The sequence below is a fragment of the Vicia villosa genome, unplaced genomic scaffold (assembly GCF_029867415.1).
Source record: "Vicia villosa cultivar HV-30 ecotype Madison, WI unplaced genomic scaffold, Vvil1.0 ctg.006126F_1_1, whole genome shotgun sequence".
Classification (NCBI taxonomy): domain Eukaryota; kingdom Viridiplantae; phylum Streptophyta; class Magnoliopsida; order Fabales; family Fabaceae; genus Vicia; species Vicia villosa.
The window spans coordinates 32,392-51,906 of record NW_026706732.1 but is presented as its reverse complement, the minus strand read 5'-3'; the positions used below and the strand labels follow the sequence as shown (position 1 = coordinate 51,906).

General features: G+C 36.3%; 3 protein-coding genes across 5 annotated transcripts; 1 reads left to right on the top strand and 2 right to left on the bottom strand.

Moving 5' to 3' along the window:
* Positions 1 to 4,700: 4,700 nt before the first annotated feature.
* On the bottom strand, positions 4,701 to 5,729 carry LOC131642932 (enoyl-CoA delta isomerase 2, peroxisomal-like). Its single transcript, XM_058913095.1, has one exon. It carries the CDS (start codon positions 5,628 to 5,630, stop codon positions 4,914 to 4,916), a length of 717 nt encoding a protein of 238 aa, XP_058769078.1. The 5' UTR covers positions 5,631 to 5,729; the 3' UTR covers positions 4,701 to 4,913.
* A 3,250-nt stretch (positions 5,730 to 8,979) lies between these two features.
* On the bottom strand, positions 8,980 to 17,011 carry LOC131642930 (putative tRNA (cytidine(32)/guanosine(34)-2'-O)-methyltransferase). Of its 3 annotated transcripts, none has more exons than XM_058913093.1 (12): positions 16,706 to 17,011; positions 16,169 to 16,226; positions 15,994 to 16,087; positions 15,769 to 15,818; positions 14,732 to 14,781; positions 11,655 to 11,763; positions 10,877 to 10,937; positions 10,594 to 10,646; positions 10,426 to 10,518; positions 9,816 to 9,879; positions 9,605 to 9,712; positions 8,980 to 9,500 (listed from the first exon to the last, which is right to left on the bottom strand). In XM_058913093.1, exons 2-12 carry the CDS (start codon positions 16,193 to 16,195, stop codon positions 9,259 to 9,261), a joined length of 951 nt encoding a protein of 316 aa, XP_058769076.1. In that variant the 5' UTR covers positions 16,196 to 16,226; positions 16,706 to 17,011; the 3' UTR covers positions 8,980 to 9,258. The 3 variants fall into 3 exon arrangements, with proteins under 3 accessions (XP_058769076.1, XP_058769075.1, XP_058769074.1); XM_058913092.1 differs by having other exon boundaries at positions 16,685 to 16,811; XM_058913091.1 differs by lacking the exon at positions 16,706 to 17,011 and adding an exon at positions 16,348 to 16,693 and having other exon boundaries at positions 8,981 to 9,500.
* LOC131642927 (pentatricopeptide repeat-containing protein At1g08070, chloroplastic-like) lies at positions 16,568 to 19,233 on the top strand. Its single transcript, XM_058913086.1, has one exon. The coding sequence runs from the start codon at positions 16,619 to 16,621 to the stop codon at positions 18,200 to 18,202; it is 1,584 nt and encodes a 527-aa protein (XP_058769069.1). The 5' UTR covers positions 16,568 to 16,618; the 3' UTR covers positions 18,203 to 19,233.
* The last annotated feature ends 282 nt before the right edge of the window (positions 19,234 to 19,515 follow it).

The following is a 19,515-nucleotide window of genomic DNA, read 5'->3' as shown; positions in this document are numbered from 1 at the left end:
TGGTCTTAATTATAATTCCCACGCTTAGGTTTGACAGCAATTCATATATCCCAAGAATGTGGTAAAATAATAAATATTCACATAAACAAATATTTAACTAAATTGCTGTAAATGAATGAACTTATAAGTAAGTAAATAAATAAATAAAATTAAATTTAAATATTTAAAAACTAACCTCAAAATCCGGCTGATTATAATTCAAAAATGCAGCAAAGACAGCAAATATTTAGATAAATAGATGTTTATTTTAGATTGATGTAAATAGATGAAGTTATAGAAAGATAAATAATAAATAAAAATTTAAATATTTATAAAAATAAATAAACCCTAATTTTGGCGAATTAGCCAAACCCTAAAAATTTCGCCAAAAACCTAAACCCTCTCAAGCCTTAGGAGCATAATAATTCACCATGAAGTGTATCCCCAGTAGAGTCGCCAGCTGTAGCAACCTGCCCTAAAAATAAGCTTTTTAGAGTCGCCACCTATTCTGAAGGGCGAATAGGAAACCCTACACAGTTTAGAGATCGGGGTAAGTTATTATAATCAGGTCGAGGGAAGGTGTTAGGCACCCTCAACCCTTTCCTATGGCTTTGAATCTAATGGTCAAGTTTTATGGCTAAAATTTAGAGGTTTAATAGCTAAGGAGGTGAATAGGGGGAAAAATGAGATTTTATGGAAGGGGACTCGCCTTGGTTATCTAAGTGCCTATGTATCTCCTTATGGAGAATCAGAGTCAACGTAGTTCGAGCATAGGGTTGTACGCCATTGAATTTGATATGATATGGTTTGAAGGCTTTTTGAATGGCCTATCGTAGTTTTGAATTTGATTTGAATGGTTTGAAGGCTTTTTGAATGGCCTGATTGAAAAAGGATGAAAATCCGTAGTATCGTGGTTTAGTGTGTTTTAGGGGTTTTGGGAGTACAACCCTGATTTAATATGTCACCATTAGATGCGATGATCAATAGGTTTGATCAGTATAGCTAACGGATTAATGGGGCATTGCTGGTTACTCAGATCGATAGATTCGATCGTCGCGGGCAGCAAATTAGATGTCTTTTAATTTTGTAATTAAATCTCATGTTTTATTCTTTTATCTCTCGTCTAATGCGACTAATAGCTTTAGTCGGGTCGAAGAGAGAATTATTCAAGAATTAATCGAATTAATTGGCAATGGGATCGGGCAAACCCTAATGTTGGCAGCCTTTATAGGTCTTTTGTGGTTTTTAATAATTAAAGTTTATTAAAATAAATTAAATCGAGATAATCGGGATAATCGGGATAATCCTAATTGATTATAATCCTACTCCTAATTCTAATTTTATTATTCTAATCCTTAATTAAATGACCAAATTAAATCAAATATAACTAGTTAACATTTCATTTAAATAATTAAACAATTAGATAGAAAATTATATAATAAAACCTGGTTATAATCTTGTATGCGCATCCCTGAAAGAGTATGGTGTGTCTGCGCTCCTGGGCCCTTTGATCATGCGCTGATGAACATCTGATGGTGCTGAGTGAAGGTGTACGGTACGCCATGTGAATGTGTGTGCACCAGATCTGTAACAAAGAAACTCAAAAATAAAAGAATAACACACCTGGGTTCGAACCCAGGCCCCCTATGAGTAACACTAACTCCCTTGCCAGCTGCGCTATGATGCATTTTTGTTAAATTATTACCAAAGGATATTAATATATAAAACAAATAAAAAACAGAAAAGTCAAACGGAGTTTAAACCCGGGGCCCACGTGATACGAATGGACCAATGATAGACAGAGAGAGAATGGAGTGTTGTTGACTCTCCAATCACGAGGCGCCAACGGACCAAGCCTGCTACGACCACCCCCTGCAAACGTCTAACCGCCGCTGACAGCCGCTTCTTCGTCTTCTCCGACGATGCACCTTCCTTCACCTGCGAAACAGTGACCAAAAACGAAAAAACAATACCCAGACCCCTTAAACTTGATGCTGCGATTTCAATGGCGGTGTCAGTTTCGACTGAAAAGGCCCGGAAATATGAGTACGACATCAAAGGTGCTTCTTGCCCTAACAATGGCAAGTAGCGGTCCGAACCCTTAAACTCCCATGTGATGCATCCAAACGGCATCATATATCTCCATGAACGAGATCCTGCGCAGAAAACGAAGCTTTAACGTGAGAATACAACGACTCGAAATTGGAAACTTCTTACCTCCGGCAAGGGCGAACCACCGGGTTCTGGGCAGTTCCACGCTTGTATAATGGCTGGAGATGGTTCCTGGAGGTTTCAGGAAGAAGATTCAGTCGTTAGAATTGTTTGAATGTGGTTGCATACAAGAATCCGAGTTGCCCTAATCTTTGAGATTTTATGACTTTGAGAACCCTAATCCTTAGCCTCTTTTTTTCGTCCTCCCTCCATCTGATGTTCTTTACCTATTTATATGGGCTATATTAGGTCAACCATATTGCCTTAAATCCCCATGATTTTCTTGATTGCAATTTGATTGAATATTAGCTTTAAATATTTCTAAATTTAGCCAATTTTCTCCTTCCTTTTCCAATCTCAATTTCCACGAAATCTGAGTGATTTAATGAGTTATTTTGTGATATCAATCTCCTAGCAAATCATGGTCATGCATCTCTTAAAAATATTTTATGATTTAACTATTTTAAATTGAATTAAATTCAAGATAAAAATGAATAAAATCATGGGAGGTGGAGAGGTAGATTTATGGGCCCTAAATATTGTCACAAGAATGTTTAGAAACAAAAACCTAGGCCCATTTAGTGAAAGATTCAAGTTTATTCAATATAACCCTTGTGCATTCCTTCAAAATTTGCCGATTTCAACAAGTCATAACTCTTTCAATTTTTGTTATATGAGGGTGTTCTATGACTTTTTGAAAAGCCCAAAGAGTCCTTTAAATGATCTTTTTTGGTTTCATCTTAATTGAATCTTCCATGCTCAAGTTATGAGCTTTGACCCAAAAGGTGTTTTTGTTGACTTTTTGGAGGACCTATAATCTCTTTGACCATATCTCCCAAATGGTGCATTTCTTGACCTTGGGCCCAACATCAAAGTTGTAGAAAATGAAATTTCCTTGAGAATAGGCTTTGGTTGGACAATTTCTAAGAAACCATGTGAGTTATGACCAGTCAAAGTTGAGTTGACTTTTTAGTTAAAAAAACCCTGATCTGAACCTTTGAGTAGGAGAGAGTGACTTGAGTTTAACCATTGAGCCTTGAACCCTTGAAGATGAAATAAGACGGGCAAATTTTGGGGTATGACACCCACCAGGGGCTCCGCCCCTTGGAATCCCGTTTCTATTATTCGTATTCAATTGCACGTTTGGCTCTACGAGCGTGCACTCCGCACTACCCTAACTCGTTTCAAGCTTAACGCATAATTGCATCGGTCTACAGTAAGGGTCTGTTTGGTTCAAATGAGGGGGAGGGGAGGGGAGGGATTTTAATGGAGGGGAGGGAAGGGGAGAGGAGGGGATTTTTTTAATTAGATATGTGTTTGGTTCAAACGAGGGGAGGAGAGGGGAAGGGAGGGATTTTAATTAAAAATATGTTTGGTTCAGGAAGGAAGGGGAGGGGTTTTATTAATAATTTATATTTTTATCCTTATTATCTTATATAAGTGATACAATATGATATTCAAATGTGAAAATTTTATACATATTTTTTTATTAGTAAAATTTCTAATATTGAGTGACTAAAAAGTTATAATTTAGTACATAATGTTGAAATATTGAGTTCACCTAATTCGAATAAAATGTTCAAAAACAAATTAAACTATATGTTGATACAACTTTTAATCTTAATCAAAAAGTACAATGATTATGATTTATATTAAGGACAAAAAATTTAAAATAATTTGAAGGTGGAGAATAATTATAATAAGTTGACAAAAGCAATCGAGAAAAATCACACAAAAGAGAGCAGCAATACACAAGAAAATAAATAATTTTGAAATATTAAAATAAAACTGAGGATATTATAGTAATTATAATAAGTTTTAAAATATCAATGTTCAAATTCCCTCCACTCCCCTCCAAATCCCCCGATTTGGGGGAACGCAAAAAGTGTGTTTTTGAGGGGTTTTGCTCCCCTCCTCTCCCCTCCCCTTCCCTCATAAAATTTGAACCAAACACATTTAATTAGAAATATTCCCTCCCCTCCCCTCCATCTACCCCGAACCAAACACACCTAAATCACATTACTACCAAAATACATTGATGATACTAAAATCACCAACAGTTTGGACCTTCCTCGGCTTCGTCTATTTTGAGTGTTCGTCAAAAGTGTCAGTTTCTCAAGGTGCTGCGGGTTTCGTCGTAGTCAGCTGTATAGACTGTGATTGGTTATTAAATCTTTGTATCTATCAGCCAGTTTAAGATTGCATCTGGTACTAAAATATGGAGTGGATTTCATATAGGTACGCTGGGAGTTACATGTAGAATTCTAATGGTGGATATCAAGTTTTTTTTTGGGCGTTCCCGGTGCCTTGGGATGAATCTCAGTGGCTGATTTTTAATCCTAAAGACAACATATGTGTCCATAGTGCCATGAACCAAGTCTTATAACTTTATGATGTAATATCTTCTCCCTGTCATAAGAAATATAGCCTTTCTTATGCTTTGCCTTGGATTTATTAATAATATTCTCCTTTTGCTTTTCTAAAAAAAAAACTGAGTTGTTTTTAACCTCTTCTGACAAATAAAAATGCATAATTTATAAGTTTGTTTAATGCCACATTGCAACAATAATAGTACCTCTTGTTTATACCCACTATGAGTTCATAATTATAAAAATACACTGACATCTGATTTTATCAGACTTATCCCCAATTCAATGATTAAACTAACACAATCTTAAACAATCCAATGAAAAAGTTGCAATCTGAAAAGACTAAAACTCAATTCAAATCTTAGATACGAGTGAAATTGGAGTCAATCCCAAAACCTTACACGCATCAGGATACAAACTCTTCCTTATCTCAGCATACACTTTCCCGACCCATTTCTTCTCTGCCAATTCTCCCCCCAAGCGCACAGCAGCCTCTACCACACTCTCCGCACTATCATGCACCGAATCCACAATCCCCATCTCAACCGCCTCCTTCCCCTTAACCTTCACACCACCCAACAACACATCCCTCAGCACCGCCGGCGACTTGATCTTCTCCCTCATCACCGCCGTAAAATAATCCGGCAACGGCAAACCTAGATCCACCTCCGGCATATACAACACGCCTCTATCACTTCTCATCATCACATAATCATGACACAACGCGAGTAAGAACCCCGCGGCGGAGGCGTGGCCGTTGATGGCGGCGATCGTCGGCATGGGAAGCGAGATCAGCGCCGCGGCGACGGGCTTAAGCGAATCCACCATTGATTGAAGACGAACGGCCGCGGCGGTTTTGGAGCCGGCGGCGCGAGCGTATAGCAAGTCGAAGCCGTTGGAGAAGAATTTGCCTTTGGCGGTGGTGATGAGGACGGAGCCAGGAGTGGATTGAGTGGCGAGATTCGTTATGGTTGTGAGAAGGGAGTCGATTAGCGTTGGATTGAGGCGGTTTTGATCGTCGCCGGTGATGGTTAGGATCCATAGATTTTCACGCTTATCGAGACTGCACATTTTTTGTTTTTCGTTTTCGTTACGTATTATCCAATACAATTCAATAGAAGAATCGATTACAGTATTAATGTAAGAATTTTTGTTCTCTTTTGTTTTTTATTTATCCAATTGACAAAAGCTTGTAATAAAAAATTAGAATTATGAGTATTAATGTGAGGCTATAAAGCATTGACTATGAAATCTAGTGTATCTTTTTTATTTTAATTCTTTTATTAAATTAGCGGTTAGGTTGATAGACGTGATTTGCATTAAAAACAATTTAAAGTACAAATCAATATTAATTGGACTTGGACGGTTTGAATTAATTTATGGAAGATTTAAAATTAATTTTAGAGGTTATTTGTGATTTTGAGGTGTTTAATTTATAAAAAATAGAATTTATCTTGTCTTTGAATTGACTCTATTTAAAGTTATAGATTTTGCCGCCAGAATTGATTTTGAGTGATTTTTACACTGAAGTTTATTTTTCAACTTACTTTTACATAAATGTATTCAAATATAAATCAATTATATTAATTTCAATTTTTTAAAAATCAATTCTATCAAACTTAATTATACTAAAGTCAATTATGTCCACCGTCAATTCAAACACACCCTAACTAATTTTAAACTTTGAAACATATTATGTCGGAAGCTTTAAGATCATTTCAGCCAAACCACGAGAATGTCTATATTTGTAGGGTATGATAACTCTATCGAAGACATAAAATTTGAAAGATATGAAAGTATGTTTCATGCTTGGTAGTTTATATAAGGCCTCATGTTCCGAGTCTTTTATAACTAATTTATTTATCATTATGATATATGTCTCTTTGTCTAGTTGAAAGCAATAAAGAGAAGTAAGTCTAATGACTATTTATCGGATGTAGGCATTTTATGGTTATTTAATGACTTATATTTTAAGATTGTATATATAAAGGGTAGTATTAATTTGAAGCGGGGTGTATTCAATCATGGGCCAACCTGTTCGTCCTTGTCCATTAGCATGACCTGACCTAACATTTCTTGTGAATGAATTAGGTCAGGGCAAGTTATGTTATATCTGGTTTAGATCCGACCCAAATACTTTAGGTGAAAAGACTGAAATCTACACAGTCTCTTAAGCATGAAACTCAAAACGGGGCGTGATGTTTTAGAGAGGGAGAGAGACCAGAATGCACACAGTCCCTCAAGCATGAAGCCCAAAGGGTGTGATATTTTAGGGAGAGAGATTGAAATATACACAGTCGCTCAAGCATGAGGTCCAAAAGGAACAAGGTGTTTTATGAGGGAAGACCAGAATGTACACCGTCCCTCAAACATGAGGCTCAAAAGGGCGGGATATTTTATGGAGAGAGACTGCAATGTGCATTATTTTCGATCTACGACGATGGGTGTCTGCCTCTTTGGAAGGGATATGTGAAGTCGTGTCCTATCATATAAGGGTTTTCTTTCTTACCTTCCCACTTTTATTAGAGATTTAGTTTAATAATCACTGACTTTTTTAAGACACACATAAGTTAGATCATCATTAACTCTACATTTCTAGGTTACTTATCTTAAATGTGGCCACCATCTTGTCTGACACCTTTAAGTAAGTATTACATCTTCCTATTTCATATCACTTAAGCTTTTGCATTTATACAAAATTCATCGGCACTCTGTGTTCAACTTTCATATCTCTCTCATTCATCATTCACTAGCCGTTATAGGTAACATCTAGATTTTCTTTCTTCTCTTCTTTCTTATACTAAATTATGATTTTTATTTGTGAGTGTAATGCATGTGTGAAAGCCATAAAACCCCAACCATTTTAGGAGACCACTAATTTGTGGAACCAATACTTGAAAGCTTTAGAACGGAGAATAGTGAAAGTGGACTGGAAATTTGTGAAGAGGGAGATGTCTGGTTCTTCCGGTAGTTAGTTTAGTGATAATGACACTGAGTTGGTGTCTTTATTCCCAAGTTATGTGGAATTTGTCATGGAGCTCTCCACCTCTCCCTCAAATTCCTTATGCGGAGAGGTTTTAAGTTTATATTCCCTCGGTCTAAAGATGATAAGGTGGAAGCATTTTGAGTGGGCTTTGAGTTGTCAAATACTAATAGCGAAGGTGACGTCATGTTAGAACCATGCGTTTAAGGCGAAAGGGTTTGCATGCGCCGACCCCTCGGGATGGAAAGCATTATACTCATCATATTATAACATGTTTTCCTACTTAAGAACATGTCGTATCTATACACACTCCGTATGCATTTTATTTGCTCCAAAACGAGATTAAGTTATCTACAAAATATGCAGCAACTGAGAATGATAATGACTCTTATATAGTAAGAAGGGGGTCGTATAGTAAGATGGATGGTTGAAGAATAGTCAATTCATTGCTCTTGTAAATAGTTTTAATTTTCTGGAATATTATGTAGACACGCAATCGAGTGCTAATGGTGGAATTTTTTTTCTTCCATCAAGATATATTCCTCTCCGATGGAGACGAGAAAGTTCAATGATTATGAAATCTAGTCACATTATCCACTACCCTTGCATGCAGCTCCTCTTTAAAATTTCTCAATGCTTAGAAGTTGAATTATTGAAAACAAAAGAACAAGAACAAGTTGCTGCGAATTTTCTAGAGGTAAAAGACATGCATGAAAGTCAATAATATGTGATTGATTTAAGTCTAATGTCCCAAATAATGATGGGTGTGATGTCAAAAATATCGTTGTTTCAAAATCAAAAGTCGACAAAAAGAATCACGATTAAAAGGAGGAGTTGAAGCTACAAAAAAGACTCAACATTGTCATGTTTCAAATTGTAGTGGAACTAATCACGACTTGTAAAATTGTCCAATTAAAAAGAAAAAAATGGAAATATTTCCTTCTCAATCTCATAATAAATAAGTTTTAATTGGTATATGCTTGATTATATTGGCTTGAGTTTATAATGATCAAACTGTGTAATTAGTATATTTTACTACATCACTTGTTATGCAAGTTATGCAACCGTGAGATATTTTGTATCAGTAAGAAATTTGTATCAATATATACATGTTATGCAATAGTATATTTTATGAGAGCACTTGCGTCAATAAGAAATTTATATATATGCAGGGATCCATGCATTCTGAAGCATGAAGTACTACTTGTGCTATTAATCTTTTGTGCATGTTCTTTAGTAATCAACATTAATTACATTTACAAATACTTTGTATAAGTGAGTGATGTCAACAATTGCTAGTATACTATTAGTTCTGAAGGATAAACCTCCGAATCATGATAAAATTGGTTTAATCGGTTGAACTTAAATCAAATGACATTTAAATAAATAAATAGTAATTCTGAAGGATGAAACCTCCGAATCATGATAAAATTGGTTTAATCGGTTGAACTTAAATCAAATGACATTTAACTAAATAAATAGTAAAGACAAAAAATATTTAAGAGGTAAAAAAAGAAAATAGATCGAACTAAATCTGAATTAAACCTAATTCAACTAGATTACAAACAGTTCAAACATCAGCACGTTATATCCAGTGAAGCAGTTAATAAGTTTGGATAATTAAGCATAAAATAATTTGTATTCATTTTAAAAACAGTGAAAACAAAAGGCTAGGAAGGAATTTAAGGCATATGAATTAAAAGTGGATATGCAAGATCAGGAATCCAAAGAGAGGTTTTCAGGTTCTCTGAATCCTTGAGTTGAGGCTTTTTTTAACTCTAGAGCTCTCTTGTAAGGAGGGGCAATAGGTGGTTGTACTGGATCCAAGCTCTGATATGTCCCTCCAACAACTTTAGGTAGTGGATATGACCTATCAGAGTCATATCCAGTGAGATCCCCACAAGCTAGAAATGGGATATACACCTTATTAGCGCCTTCCAACCAACCACTAACACAATCTGCAACCACACCACCATCTATTAATTAAGCAGACTTCATTCAGGGGGAAAAATTGAAGATACATTAATTCCTGTTTTGTGATTGCTCTTAAAGACTGGCATACCTGTATCCTCTACCCCTGATGGGCTTCCAACTTTCTCAAGTAGCCGATGGAGATCTTTCGGATTGAATCCTTCAGGAGGGGAGTAGTTTTCACAAACTGCAAATGCCTCTGCAGGGGCGAGAAAAAATGAGAATTAGCACAGATAGTAGCAACAAATAAATATGCATGTAAAAAAGTAGTAACAAACAAAGATGGAAACTAAAATTATTACCTATGCTGGAATTACGGCTGCTTTTTGGTTTTGCGAAAGTCACCACAGGGAAAAATAATTTTAGCTGCGAGCAAAAAAGGCTAATTAGTATATGGAATTGCAAATTTTGGATTCACAGACTATGATACACCTTCACCACTTCCCACTTACTATGAGTTATTTTAGCAGAAATTAGAGCAACAAAACAGTTTCAGAAGTACAATGAAAAATTTAGATAGTCACGAGTAGGTTCTAAGTTCCAACTAGACAAAGACATGCTACAAGTGATAGAAACAGTTCAATTACTTTGTTAGCAACCATTTGGCCCATTATTTCACTTCAGAATTTTGGCAAAACTATGGACCTTTCCAATGATCTAACTTTCAAAGATAGAATTCTTAGTGGTATTTGCATTAATTTCATTGTTTACAAAGATTTGGAACTTTTATTCTCTGGCTAACCATAAATTTCAGAGATGAGCATCAACTGTCCCTTCACTACAGAGGTTACAAAAGATAATTAAAAGGTGGACGACTACAGGAGATTAAAGCTAAACGTAATTATGCCATGTCAAACAATGTGTTTGTCTCCAATGCCTGAAATCTTAATGGCAAAGGGAAGCTTCAAATACCTGACAGTATAGAAGGCTTGTGTCCTTTCCTCTAAATATCTTTGCAATAAACTTCCCTCCTTCCTTCAGTACATGAGTAACAATTGTCAACCCCTGCAAGAAGTAATTAATTAGTATCATTCTGCAATAAAAAACCAACAGGATGGTCAAACAAAATTAAGTACTTACAGCAAGTATGAGTTGGGATTGAACAAATTCATCCATATCATGAAGCCCGGTAACTGCAAAAAAATGAAGCTATATTTTTAAACTACAAATTCATCCATATCATAAAGAGTTTTTTCATGGAATGTGTTAGAAATGTCATGGAGTAACCAAAGAGAGATAAGTTGATTCTCGTTGGTTGCATAAAAGAGGTTGAGGTTAACAGAAACAATGTCACATCATTGTAGCTGTTCAGTAAATACAATGTATCAAGATATTATGGGCTTAAATTATGCATTTTCTTTACCATCAGGAGCACCGTCACACACAACCAGGTCAGCCTTGCAACCATCAAAATGTCTAATGACCTGAATAGAACAAGAGAAAAAAAAGTTGTTTACAAACATTGGTAGTTGATACAATAGTCATCAACGAAAGTTTGACTGATGGGATAAAGCAACCTCAAAAAAAGTCCATTCTTTCCAGTTCCAACAAACCATAGACTCCAGCAACAAAGGATCAATTAATAACAATGAGAGATATACTTGTACATGTCAAATCTATACACATGAATTGTGTTGATTTTATAATGCAAGGATATAACTCTTCAAATGACCACACCGTGCCTTTACTCTTTTCACTATTTCAACCATTCTTTCTCACAGCATGAACTAAGCACAAACAATTGGGAGACAAAAATCGAAAAAAGAAACAAAGTATAGCAAAAGAAAGCAGAAAACAAAAAAAACCATTATGTTCGACTGAGGAGAAATAAAACTTTTTCCACAAGGTTAGGATGGAGACATAAATCAATGGTGTCATTTTTTTCAATCATAAATGTTAGAGGAGAAACAACTATATCAAATGAAACTCGTAATGCATACATATGTTCCAATAAATCTAAATTGCTAATAAACCTGGTTCCATGATGAAATGAAACTGGAGTAAAAGAGACTAGATAACAAAAAGAACTGATATCGTCTTATAATTATACTGAGACGAGAGTGGCATACTGAAAACTTGTTTCGAAAAAAAAAAAAAAAGACATTTGTTAACAGAATTAAAAGTAAAATTGATGTTCATACCACTTCGGCAGTCCGAGCATTAGTTATATCACCCTGCACCTGGATAACACCTTCAATCGGAGCCATTGGCTGCAAATCAATAGCTACAATAAGAGGAAGATTTTCATCCCTGTATATCATGATGCAGCAAGGAGTTAACGTTGCTGATAAAGTAATTAACAGTGTTTAGAAGGAAAAGGATCATCCTTAACACAAAATACAGCACTAACAAAAAAGAAAAAAGAAATCAATGAATTCAAAACAAAACAATAAAAAATGTCGGAAAAAAAATGATGAATTAATTCAGAGATTGCGCCTCACATAGTGATGGGTTTGTGTATAATTTTATGAAGCAGAAGATGGAAATTATGAATAGAACAGTGTAGAAAAACTGTAATTGTATTAATAAGGAAGAACAATTACAATTAATAAAGGAAAAGCAATTCTGTAGCAAACTGGTAGTGGAGCTACCAATTCCCTAAAGCACTTAGTGCTCCCAAATCACTAAGAAAGTGACCCCACCAATACTAACTGAATTCTTAGCTAACCTTCTATCTCTCTCTGTTACTCCTTATAAAACATTCCTTCCATGCACTCTATGCACTACACAGCCACGTCATCAATCTTCACGCCTTTCCCCCTCTTCCTTGAGTAAACTCTCCATATTTTCGGTTTAGGCCCAAAATCAAAGCCCATTCCATGATCCACGTTTCTATCAATACCCTCCTCCTTAGAAATAGCCTTGTCCTCAAGGCTAAACTCTGGAAACTGCCCACGTAGAACATCATCATCTTCCCAAGTTACATCATCCAGAGACTTGTTCTGCCATTTGATCAAACTCTGATGCACAGCCACACCACCCTGCATAGTCACTCTAGACCCCATCACCCTATCTGGATACACATCAACAGCATCTGTTATCTCTAGCTCTTTAGGGAGCTCTCCTTGAACTTGATAATTCCCAATGGCCTTCTTAAGCAAGGAAACATGAAACACCGGATGAATCCTTGATTGCTCCGGCAATTGCAACCTGTAAGCCACTTCTCCCACTTTGGCTAACACCTTGAAAGGCCCATAAAAACGAGCAGCGAGCTTTTGGTTGATCCTCTTCACAACTGACTGCTGTCTATGCGGACGAAGTTTTAAGAAAACCCATTCACCTACTGTAAAACTCAAGTCCCTTCTCTTCTTGTTAGCATAGCTTGCCATCTGTTCTTGAGCTCTTTGAAGATGTAATTTGAGTTGTTTGAGAGCCTCATCTCTCTCACTCAACTCTAAAGCCACAGCAGCAACTTTAGTCTCATTGGTCAAGAACCTCACTAGACTAGGAGGTTGTCTCCCATAAACCACCTCAAAAGGAGTCTTTCCAATAGTCACATGGTATGTGGTGTTATACCAAAATTCACACCATGAGATCCAATATGACCAAGTTTTTGGTTGATCAGAAGCAAAACATCGTAAATAACTCTCCAAGCACCTATTAATCACTTCCGTCTGTCCATCCGTTTCAGGATGATATGCAGAACTCATCCGTAATTTGGTACCTTGCAACTTAAATAACTCCATCCAGAAATTACTCACAAATAAAGGATCCCTATCACTGATTAGGGACTTGGGAATTCCATGTAACCTTACTATCTCCTTGACAAATAACTCCGCAATTGACTTAGCAGTATAGGGATGCTTTAATAGTATAAAATGGCTATATTTAGACAATCTGTCCACAACCACTAAAACAGCGTCATAACCCTTGGATTTCGGCAATCCCGTAATAAAATCTAATGATAAATCTTCCCAAACAGCATTGGGAATAGGGAGAGGTTGTAGCAAACCCCCTGGTGTAGTAGCCGCATATTTCTGTCTCTGACAAACATCACAGGCTCTGACAAAGTCCCTAACACTTTTCTGCATTCCGACCCAATATAAATTAGCTGCCAATCTTCTATAAGTTCTGTGAAATCCAGAGTGTCCTCCAGTAGGAGTATTGTGGTATTCTGCCAATAGAGTAGGGATAGAAGGAGAGTTAGGAGTGTCATGGTTGAGTACCTTAGGGAAGGTGGTGATGGATTGGAAAATCTTGTCTATGCAATTCATGTATGAGGATCAGTTGGTGAAATTGCAAGGTCAAGGCGGAACACGAGAAAAACAGAGCTACTTGAACACATTCCTTGAAGACAAACAAAGGAGGTTGGGAACAGATTGGTGGTGGTCTCAAAGAGAGGAAAGTACAACAGTGGTCCCATCAGACCTGAATGGTATATTAGAGCAATTTCATGAAGTGTTTAGAGATCAGATTCAGTTACCTCCAGAAAGAACCCAAGTGCATAAGATTAAGTTATGTCATGATCATGGAACCATCAATGTGAGGCCCTACAGATACCCACACCACCAGAAGGAGGAGATTGAAAAGCAAGTGAGTGAATTGCTGAAGGCGGGTGTTATCAGACCAAGCATGAGTGCTTATTCAAGCCCTGTGTAGGTCGGACCAATTGATGGGTTTGTGTATAATTTTATGAAGCAGAAGATGGAAATTATGAATAGAACAGTGTAGAAAAACTGTAATTGTATTAATAAGGAAGAACAATTACAATTAATAAAGGAAAAGCAATTCTGTAGCAAACTGGTAGTGGAGCTACCAATTCCCTAAAGCACTTAGTGCTCCCAAATCACTAAGAAAGTGACCCCACCAATACTAACTGAATTCTTAGCTAACCTTCTATCTCTCTCTGTTACTCCTTATAAAACATTCCTTCCATGCACTCTATGCACTACACAGCCACGTCATCAATCTTCACGCCTTTCCCCCTCTTCCTTGAGTAAACTCTCCATATTTTCGGTTTAGGCCCAAAATCAAAGCCCATTCCATGATCCACGTTTCTATCACATAGCACATATCAGGGTAGCCTAATAAAATTCCTATTTTATAGAAACAGTACTAAAAGGTTATCAAATGAACATAATTATGACCAACAAAAAAAGAGTAGTTTGATGGAGCTTAATTATAATCCTAGGTCCTAAAATGCATTTACAGGATGTGAGACCTCAATGTAAAGGAAATCCTTAACAGAGCATAGAACTTCCAAAGAAAATCAACTTACTTTGCATCAGGTGCAAGCTTGGCTGGAAGGTACAGTTTACGACTCAAAACCTGCATACAAAAATTTAAGTATTATTTAGATATCAGGATGGCTGCCAGGTGAGATTTATGAATGCTTGATCTTGTCTTTCCCCTCCTATAGTTTTTACAAGGTAATGACTTGAAACTCGTGTTATTATCCTAGCATTAATGACTCATACGTAAGTCTGATTTGGTTCTCATCCTTAATGATGTTATTTACTTTAGCAATACAGCAATAAATTTTTGCCTCATTATATAACCAGACCGGTAAATATTTAAATACTATTTCCAATAAACAAGCGGTTTTCAGTACAACTTGTTTTTCTGGTGCATTCTGTTTCCTTCAATTGCATTGGTATGACCAACATTTTGTTACTGTATTTTATATAAATTAAATCTTTGAGGGGGAGACTAAAACCTTGACCTAGTCAAATGTTTGTCGACATTAGCCATAACACAAGACATCGTAGAATTATGTTCTAAAACAATGATAATGAACTCTACGTTTAATTTCAAACCCTTTCTTAGAGTGAATTATAAGTTGGCACAATTATGGAAATAACGAAGCTGTAGTGGAAAAATAAATTCATTAGCTAAAATCACAACAAAAGTGAATACTATATGGGCTTGTTCTTAAGATAAGCTTAGGAGGAATGGAGGATATTCCATTCTGAAGTAAGAACATACAACAGATCTCACACTGAAAGCTCATAGATGACCTATCAATGAAGGATTACCAGAAGATATCTAAACAAGACCTTCGTGTCAATTACATTTAATACTACTAGGTGAGCTGACCCTAGTTGACACTATGTTTTCTTATTTTTGTGATTTTCAACACAAAGAGCCACAATTTGTGCTTGGTAAAAAACATGAAGATGCTTTTGAATTCTGAGAAGCTAAATCACAAGAGAAAGGTTGTGTTAAATATGAAATAACTTGTTGAATAATAAATGTCTATATAATTGAGAACAAACGAATCATATGCTAGGTCAGTGATAATTTCATCATTAGTACCTGACTCCAGCTGCCCGGTGCAGCACATAAATCTACAACACGTTTTACCCCTACAAAAGATCGAAATTGAACTGTAAGCAATACCCTGGAACAAAATGTTTGCTACAACCTTCCATTATTTCTGAGACACTAGCTATAGTCACTATTCGTATATTCAGGACAGAGAGCAAAAAAAAAAAGAAACTTAACAATTTAAAACGGGATTTCAAGATTGAGGATGTGAACCTTCAAAAATGTTGAATTCTTCATCTATCTGAAGGAGTTTAAAGGCACTTCGAGCACGCCAACCTTCTTCTTTTGCTTTCCGGTAATATATATCCTAGAAACCAATTCATTTAAGATTAAGTCAACCCTCAAAAAACACAACATAAAACAACCATGCAAGTTAAATCAACCATACCCTCTTATCCCTTGAAGCTTTACCCATAACTTATCCTTCACTTCCTCTGCCTCAAATCCTGTGAGCAAAAAAACATACAACAAAATGAGAAAAACCATGTAAACAGAAAACAGTTTCTCTGTTTCAGTCATTTTCTCAAACACCTAGTCTGCATTTCAGCACAAGCTTATACTACATACCTTTTCTCCTGAATCAAACTATCCAACAACATTCACAATCCACTAAACCGCAAAAACGAAAGCAAGAAAGAATTCAAGAGAGTAAAATCAAATTGAATGAAGAATCTCGTTCAGTGTTCGAAGTTATTGTAAGAGTTATGAGCTTAGAATTAGAAGGCACATAGGTATATATAAACCGGGTCGACCCCGTTAATTTAAACTTGACCCGGTTTATTTATAACCCAAACCCAATTTGGGTTGGAGGGAATGTTACAATAACAAGAGTATACAAATGAAGCTTCAAAATCTGAATCAAATTGCGAAACACGCTCAATTTCAATTAACCAGAAACCCTAACCCCCAATTTCTAAACCAAAACCTCGCACTCCTTGCAAAATCTCACGAAGACAATGGCAACGCTTTCTTCAATCTCTACAACCAAATGCTCTCTTTTTCCGATTCTTCATCTCACAACCACTACACCTTCACCCACGCGCTCAAAGCTTGTTCCTCTTTTCACGCGTTCTCCAAAGGCCTCGAAATCCACGCGCGTCTCGTCAAATCCGGTCACATCTCCGACCGCTTCATCCACAACTCGCTCCTCCACTTCTACCTTTCCTCCAACGACGTCGTTTCCGCTACTCGCGTTTTTCAGTCAATTCCTTCACCCGACGTCGTTTCATGGACCTCGTTAATCTCAGGTCTATCAAAATGCGGATTTGAATCGAAAGCTATCGAAACATTCTCTTCCATGAACGTGAAGCCGAATTCATTAACTCTCGTAAGTGCTTTTTCCGCTTGTTCCACTCTCGGAGCTCTTAGATTTGGTAAAGCTATTCATGCTTACGGAATCAAGTTACGGATTGATGGGAACATTGTTTTTTGTAACGCTGCGTTGGATTTGTATGCAAAGTGTGGGTCTTTGATGAATGCGCATAACATGTTTGTGAAAATGTCTAAGAGGGATGTTATTTCTTGGACTACTTTGTTAATGGGTTATGCACGTGGAGGACACTGTGATGAGGCTGTTGAGGTTTTCAAACAAATGGTGGTTAGTGGAGAAGCTGAACCTAATGAGGCAACTGTTGTAACTGTGTTGTCAGCTTGTGCTTCTGCTGGTTCTCTGAGTTTGGGGTGTTGGGTGCATTCTTATATTGAGAAAAGGATTGATCTTTGTATTGATGGAAATATTGGGAATGCATTGGTTAACATGTATGTTAAATGTGGTGATATGAAAATGGGGTTGAAGGTGTTTAAGATGGTTGTTTGTAAGGATGTTATTTCTTGGGGTACTGTTATTTGTGGATTGGGTATGAATGGATATGGCAAACAAGCTGTGCAGATATTTTCGCAAATGTTGGTTCATGGGGTTTTACCGGATGATGTGACTTTTATCGGGTTGCTGTCTGCATGTAGCCATGTTGGTTTGGTTGGTGAGGGAATGATGTTCTTCAAAGCTATGAGAGATAGTTATGGCATTGTGCCACAGATGAGGCATTATGGTTGTATGGTAGATATGTATGGACGTGCTGGTATGTTTGAGGAAGCTGTGGTTTTCATTAGAGGTATGCCTGTTGAAGCTGAGGGGCCTATTTGGGGTTCTCTTCTTCAGGCTTGTAAAATTCATGGTAATGAAGAGACGTCTGAATGGATTAGGGGACAACTAGGTGACAAAAAAGTTGGTGTTGGTACTGTTGCTTTATTATCTAACATTTATGCAAGTTCTGAAAGGTGGGAGGATGCTGATAAGGTTCGGAAAAGAATGAGAGGCCCTGGATTGAAAAAGGTCGCTGGATTTAGTTGGATTGAACCTGAGGTTAGATTGGATTTGGATTCAAGTTTATGTGTTGCTTTAGGGATCCTTAGGGAAGATTGATGAAGCTATGTAACACAACACTATAGTTGTACCAAACAACAACAGAAACTCCAAAGGTTGAATGAGACCTGTGTTGATATTTCTCTATAGTCGGTTCATAAGTTAGACTCAATATGTGATCTATTCCATTATTGTAGATTTTAATAAAATGCTTCGATTGGCAGCAAGCAGTGGAATTTGATGACAAAAGTGTAAGCTATAATGTATATTCAACTTACAGAATTAAACTCAATGGCAAGGATACTCAATAAGTTATCTTTTTTGTTCTAGATCCCAAGACTCATGTCCAATTTCACGTCTAACTTGTCTATGTGATGTACCGTCAAATCACACAAGAGAATTTATCAAGTTAACAATTCTATTGCAATGAAATCGTTGTGTTAGCCATTGTAAGGAGTCTATGATAACTCGAAGAAATGCAAGAAATTATAAAGATTGCTCTTGTGGCAAAAAGGTTGATCTATCTACTTCCATCCCAGGTTTCACCTACAAGGTTAGGTAGAAAGGTTCCACAAGGTGCAATTGCTGGAGGAATGTGATAGTTTAGTGATTAGCTTGATAGATTGTTAATAGTTTAGAGATTATTTATTATATTTTTATATTTCATGCACCATATAAAAGATATAGTGGAAGTTTAGAAATCAAATTGAAGATTTACTCATTTATATTTAACTTAACATCTTATTTTACCATTTTAACACTTTTCATTTTATAGCATTTTGATTCAATTAGTTTGATTGTTCCCAAGAGAGTCTGTTCCCTTGTCAATCCTTAATATATTAAAACAAAATACAAGTTTCCCTCCTAATCCTTAATAAGTTTCCCTCCTAACTTCTACCTAATCAGTCATGTGCATCGCACAGGTAAAAGTACTAGTTAGCATGAATCATTCAAAACATGAAATTGAAATTTGATAGGGAACAGTTTCTATTTGCTTAAGAGTTTGATATTATGTATCCCTTCAACAAGAAATGGTTTAATACAATGTACTACTACCAACAATAAGATCAAAACGGGTACCATTAACGAATATATTTGTATTAGAAGAGAGATTGGGTGAGAGGTTTAAGATGAAAAATTGATAGATGATGAAACTAGCTTTTAATTTAAGTATTTAGTTTGACCTTTTAGCTTTTAGACATTTTATTTTATTGTCCATAAGTGGTATTATATGATGTAGATAAGACATTGAATATCAAGAAATCAATAAAAAATATCTTCAATTTTTTTAGATAGTTTTTGTAGTCTTCTTTAGCTTTAGAATATCATAGTTTTTGTTAGTTTATACTCTCATTGAGACATTGGAGTAGTAT

Coding starts and splice junctions, on each gene's coding strand:
- LOC131642932 (XM_058913095.1), bottom strand. CDS start 5,630: ATGTGCAGTCTCGATAAGCGTGAAAATCTATGGATCCTAACCATCACC.
- LOC131642930 (XM_058913093.1), bottom strand. CDS start 16,195: ATGGGTAAAGCTTCAAGGGATAAGAGG. Junction 16,088..16,168: donor AAGCTTCAAGGGATAAGAGG/GTATGGTTGATT, acceptor ATTGGTTTCTAG/GATATATATTACCGGAAAGC. Junction 9,880..10,425: donor CAAGCCTTCTATACTGTCAG/GTATTTGAAGCT, acceptor TTTTGCTCGCAG/CTAAAATTATTTTTCCCTGT.
- LOC131642927 (XM_058913086.1), top strand. CDS start 16,619: ATGAAGCTTCAAAATCTGAATCAAATTGCGAAACACGCTCAATTTCAA.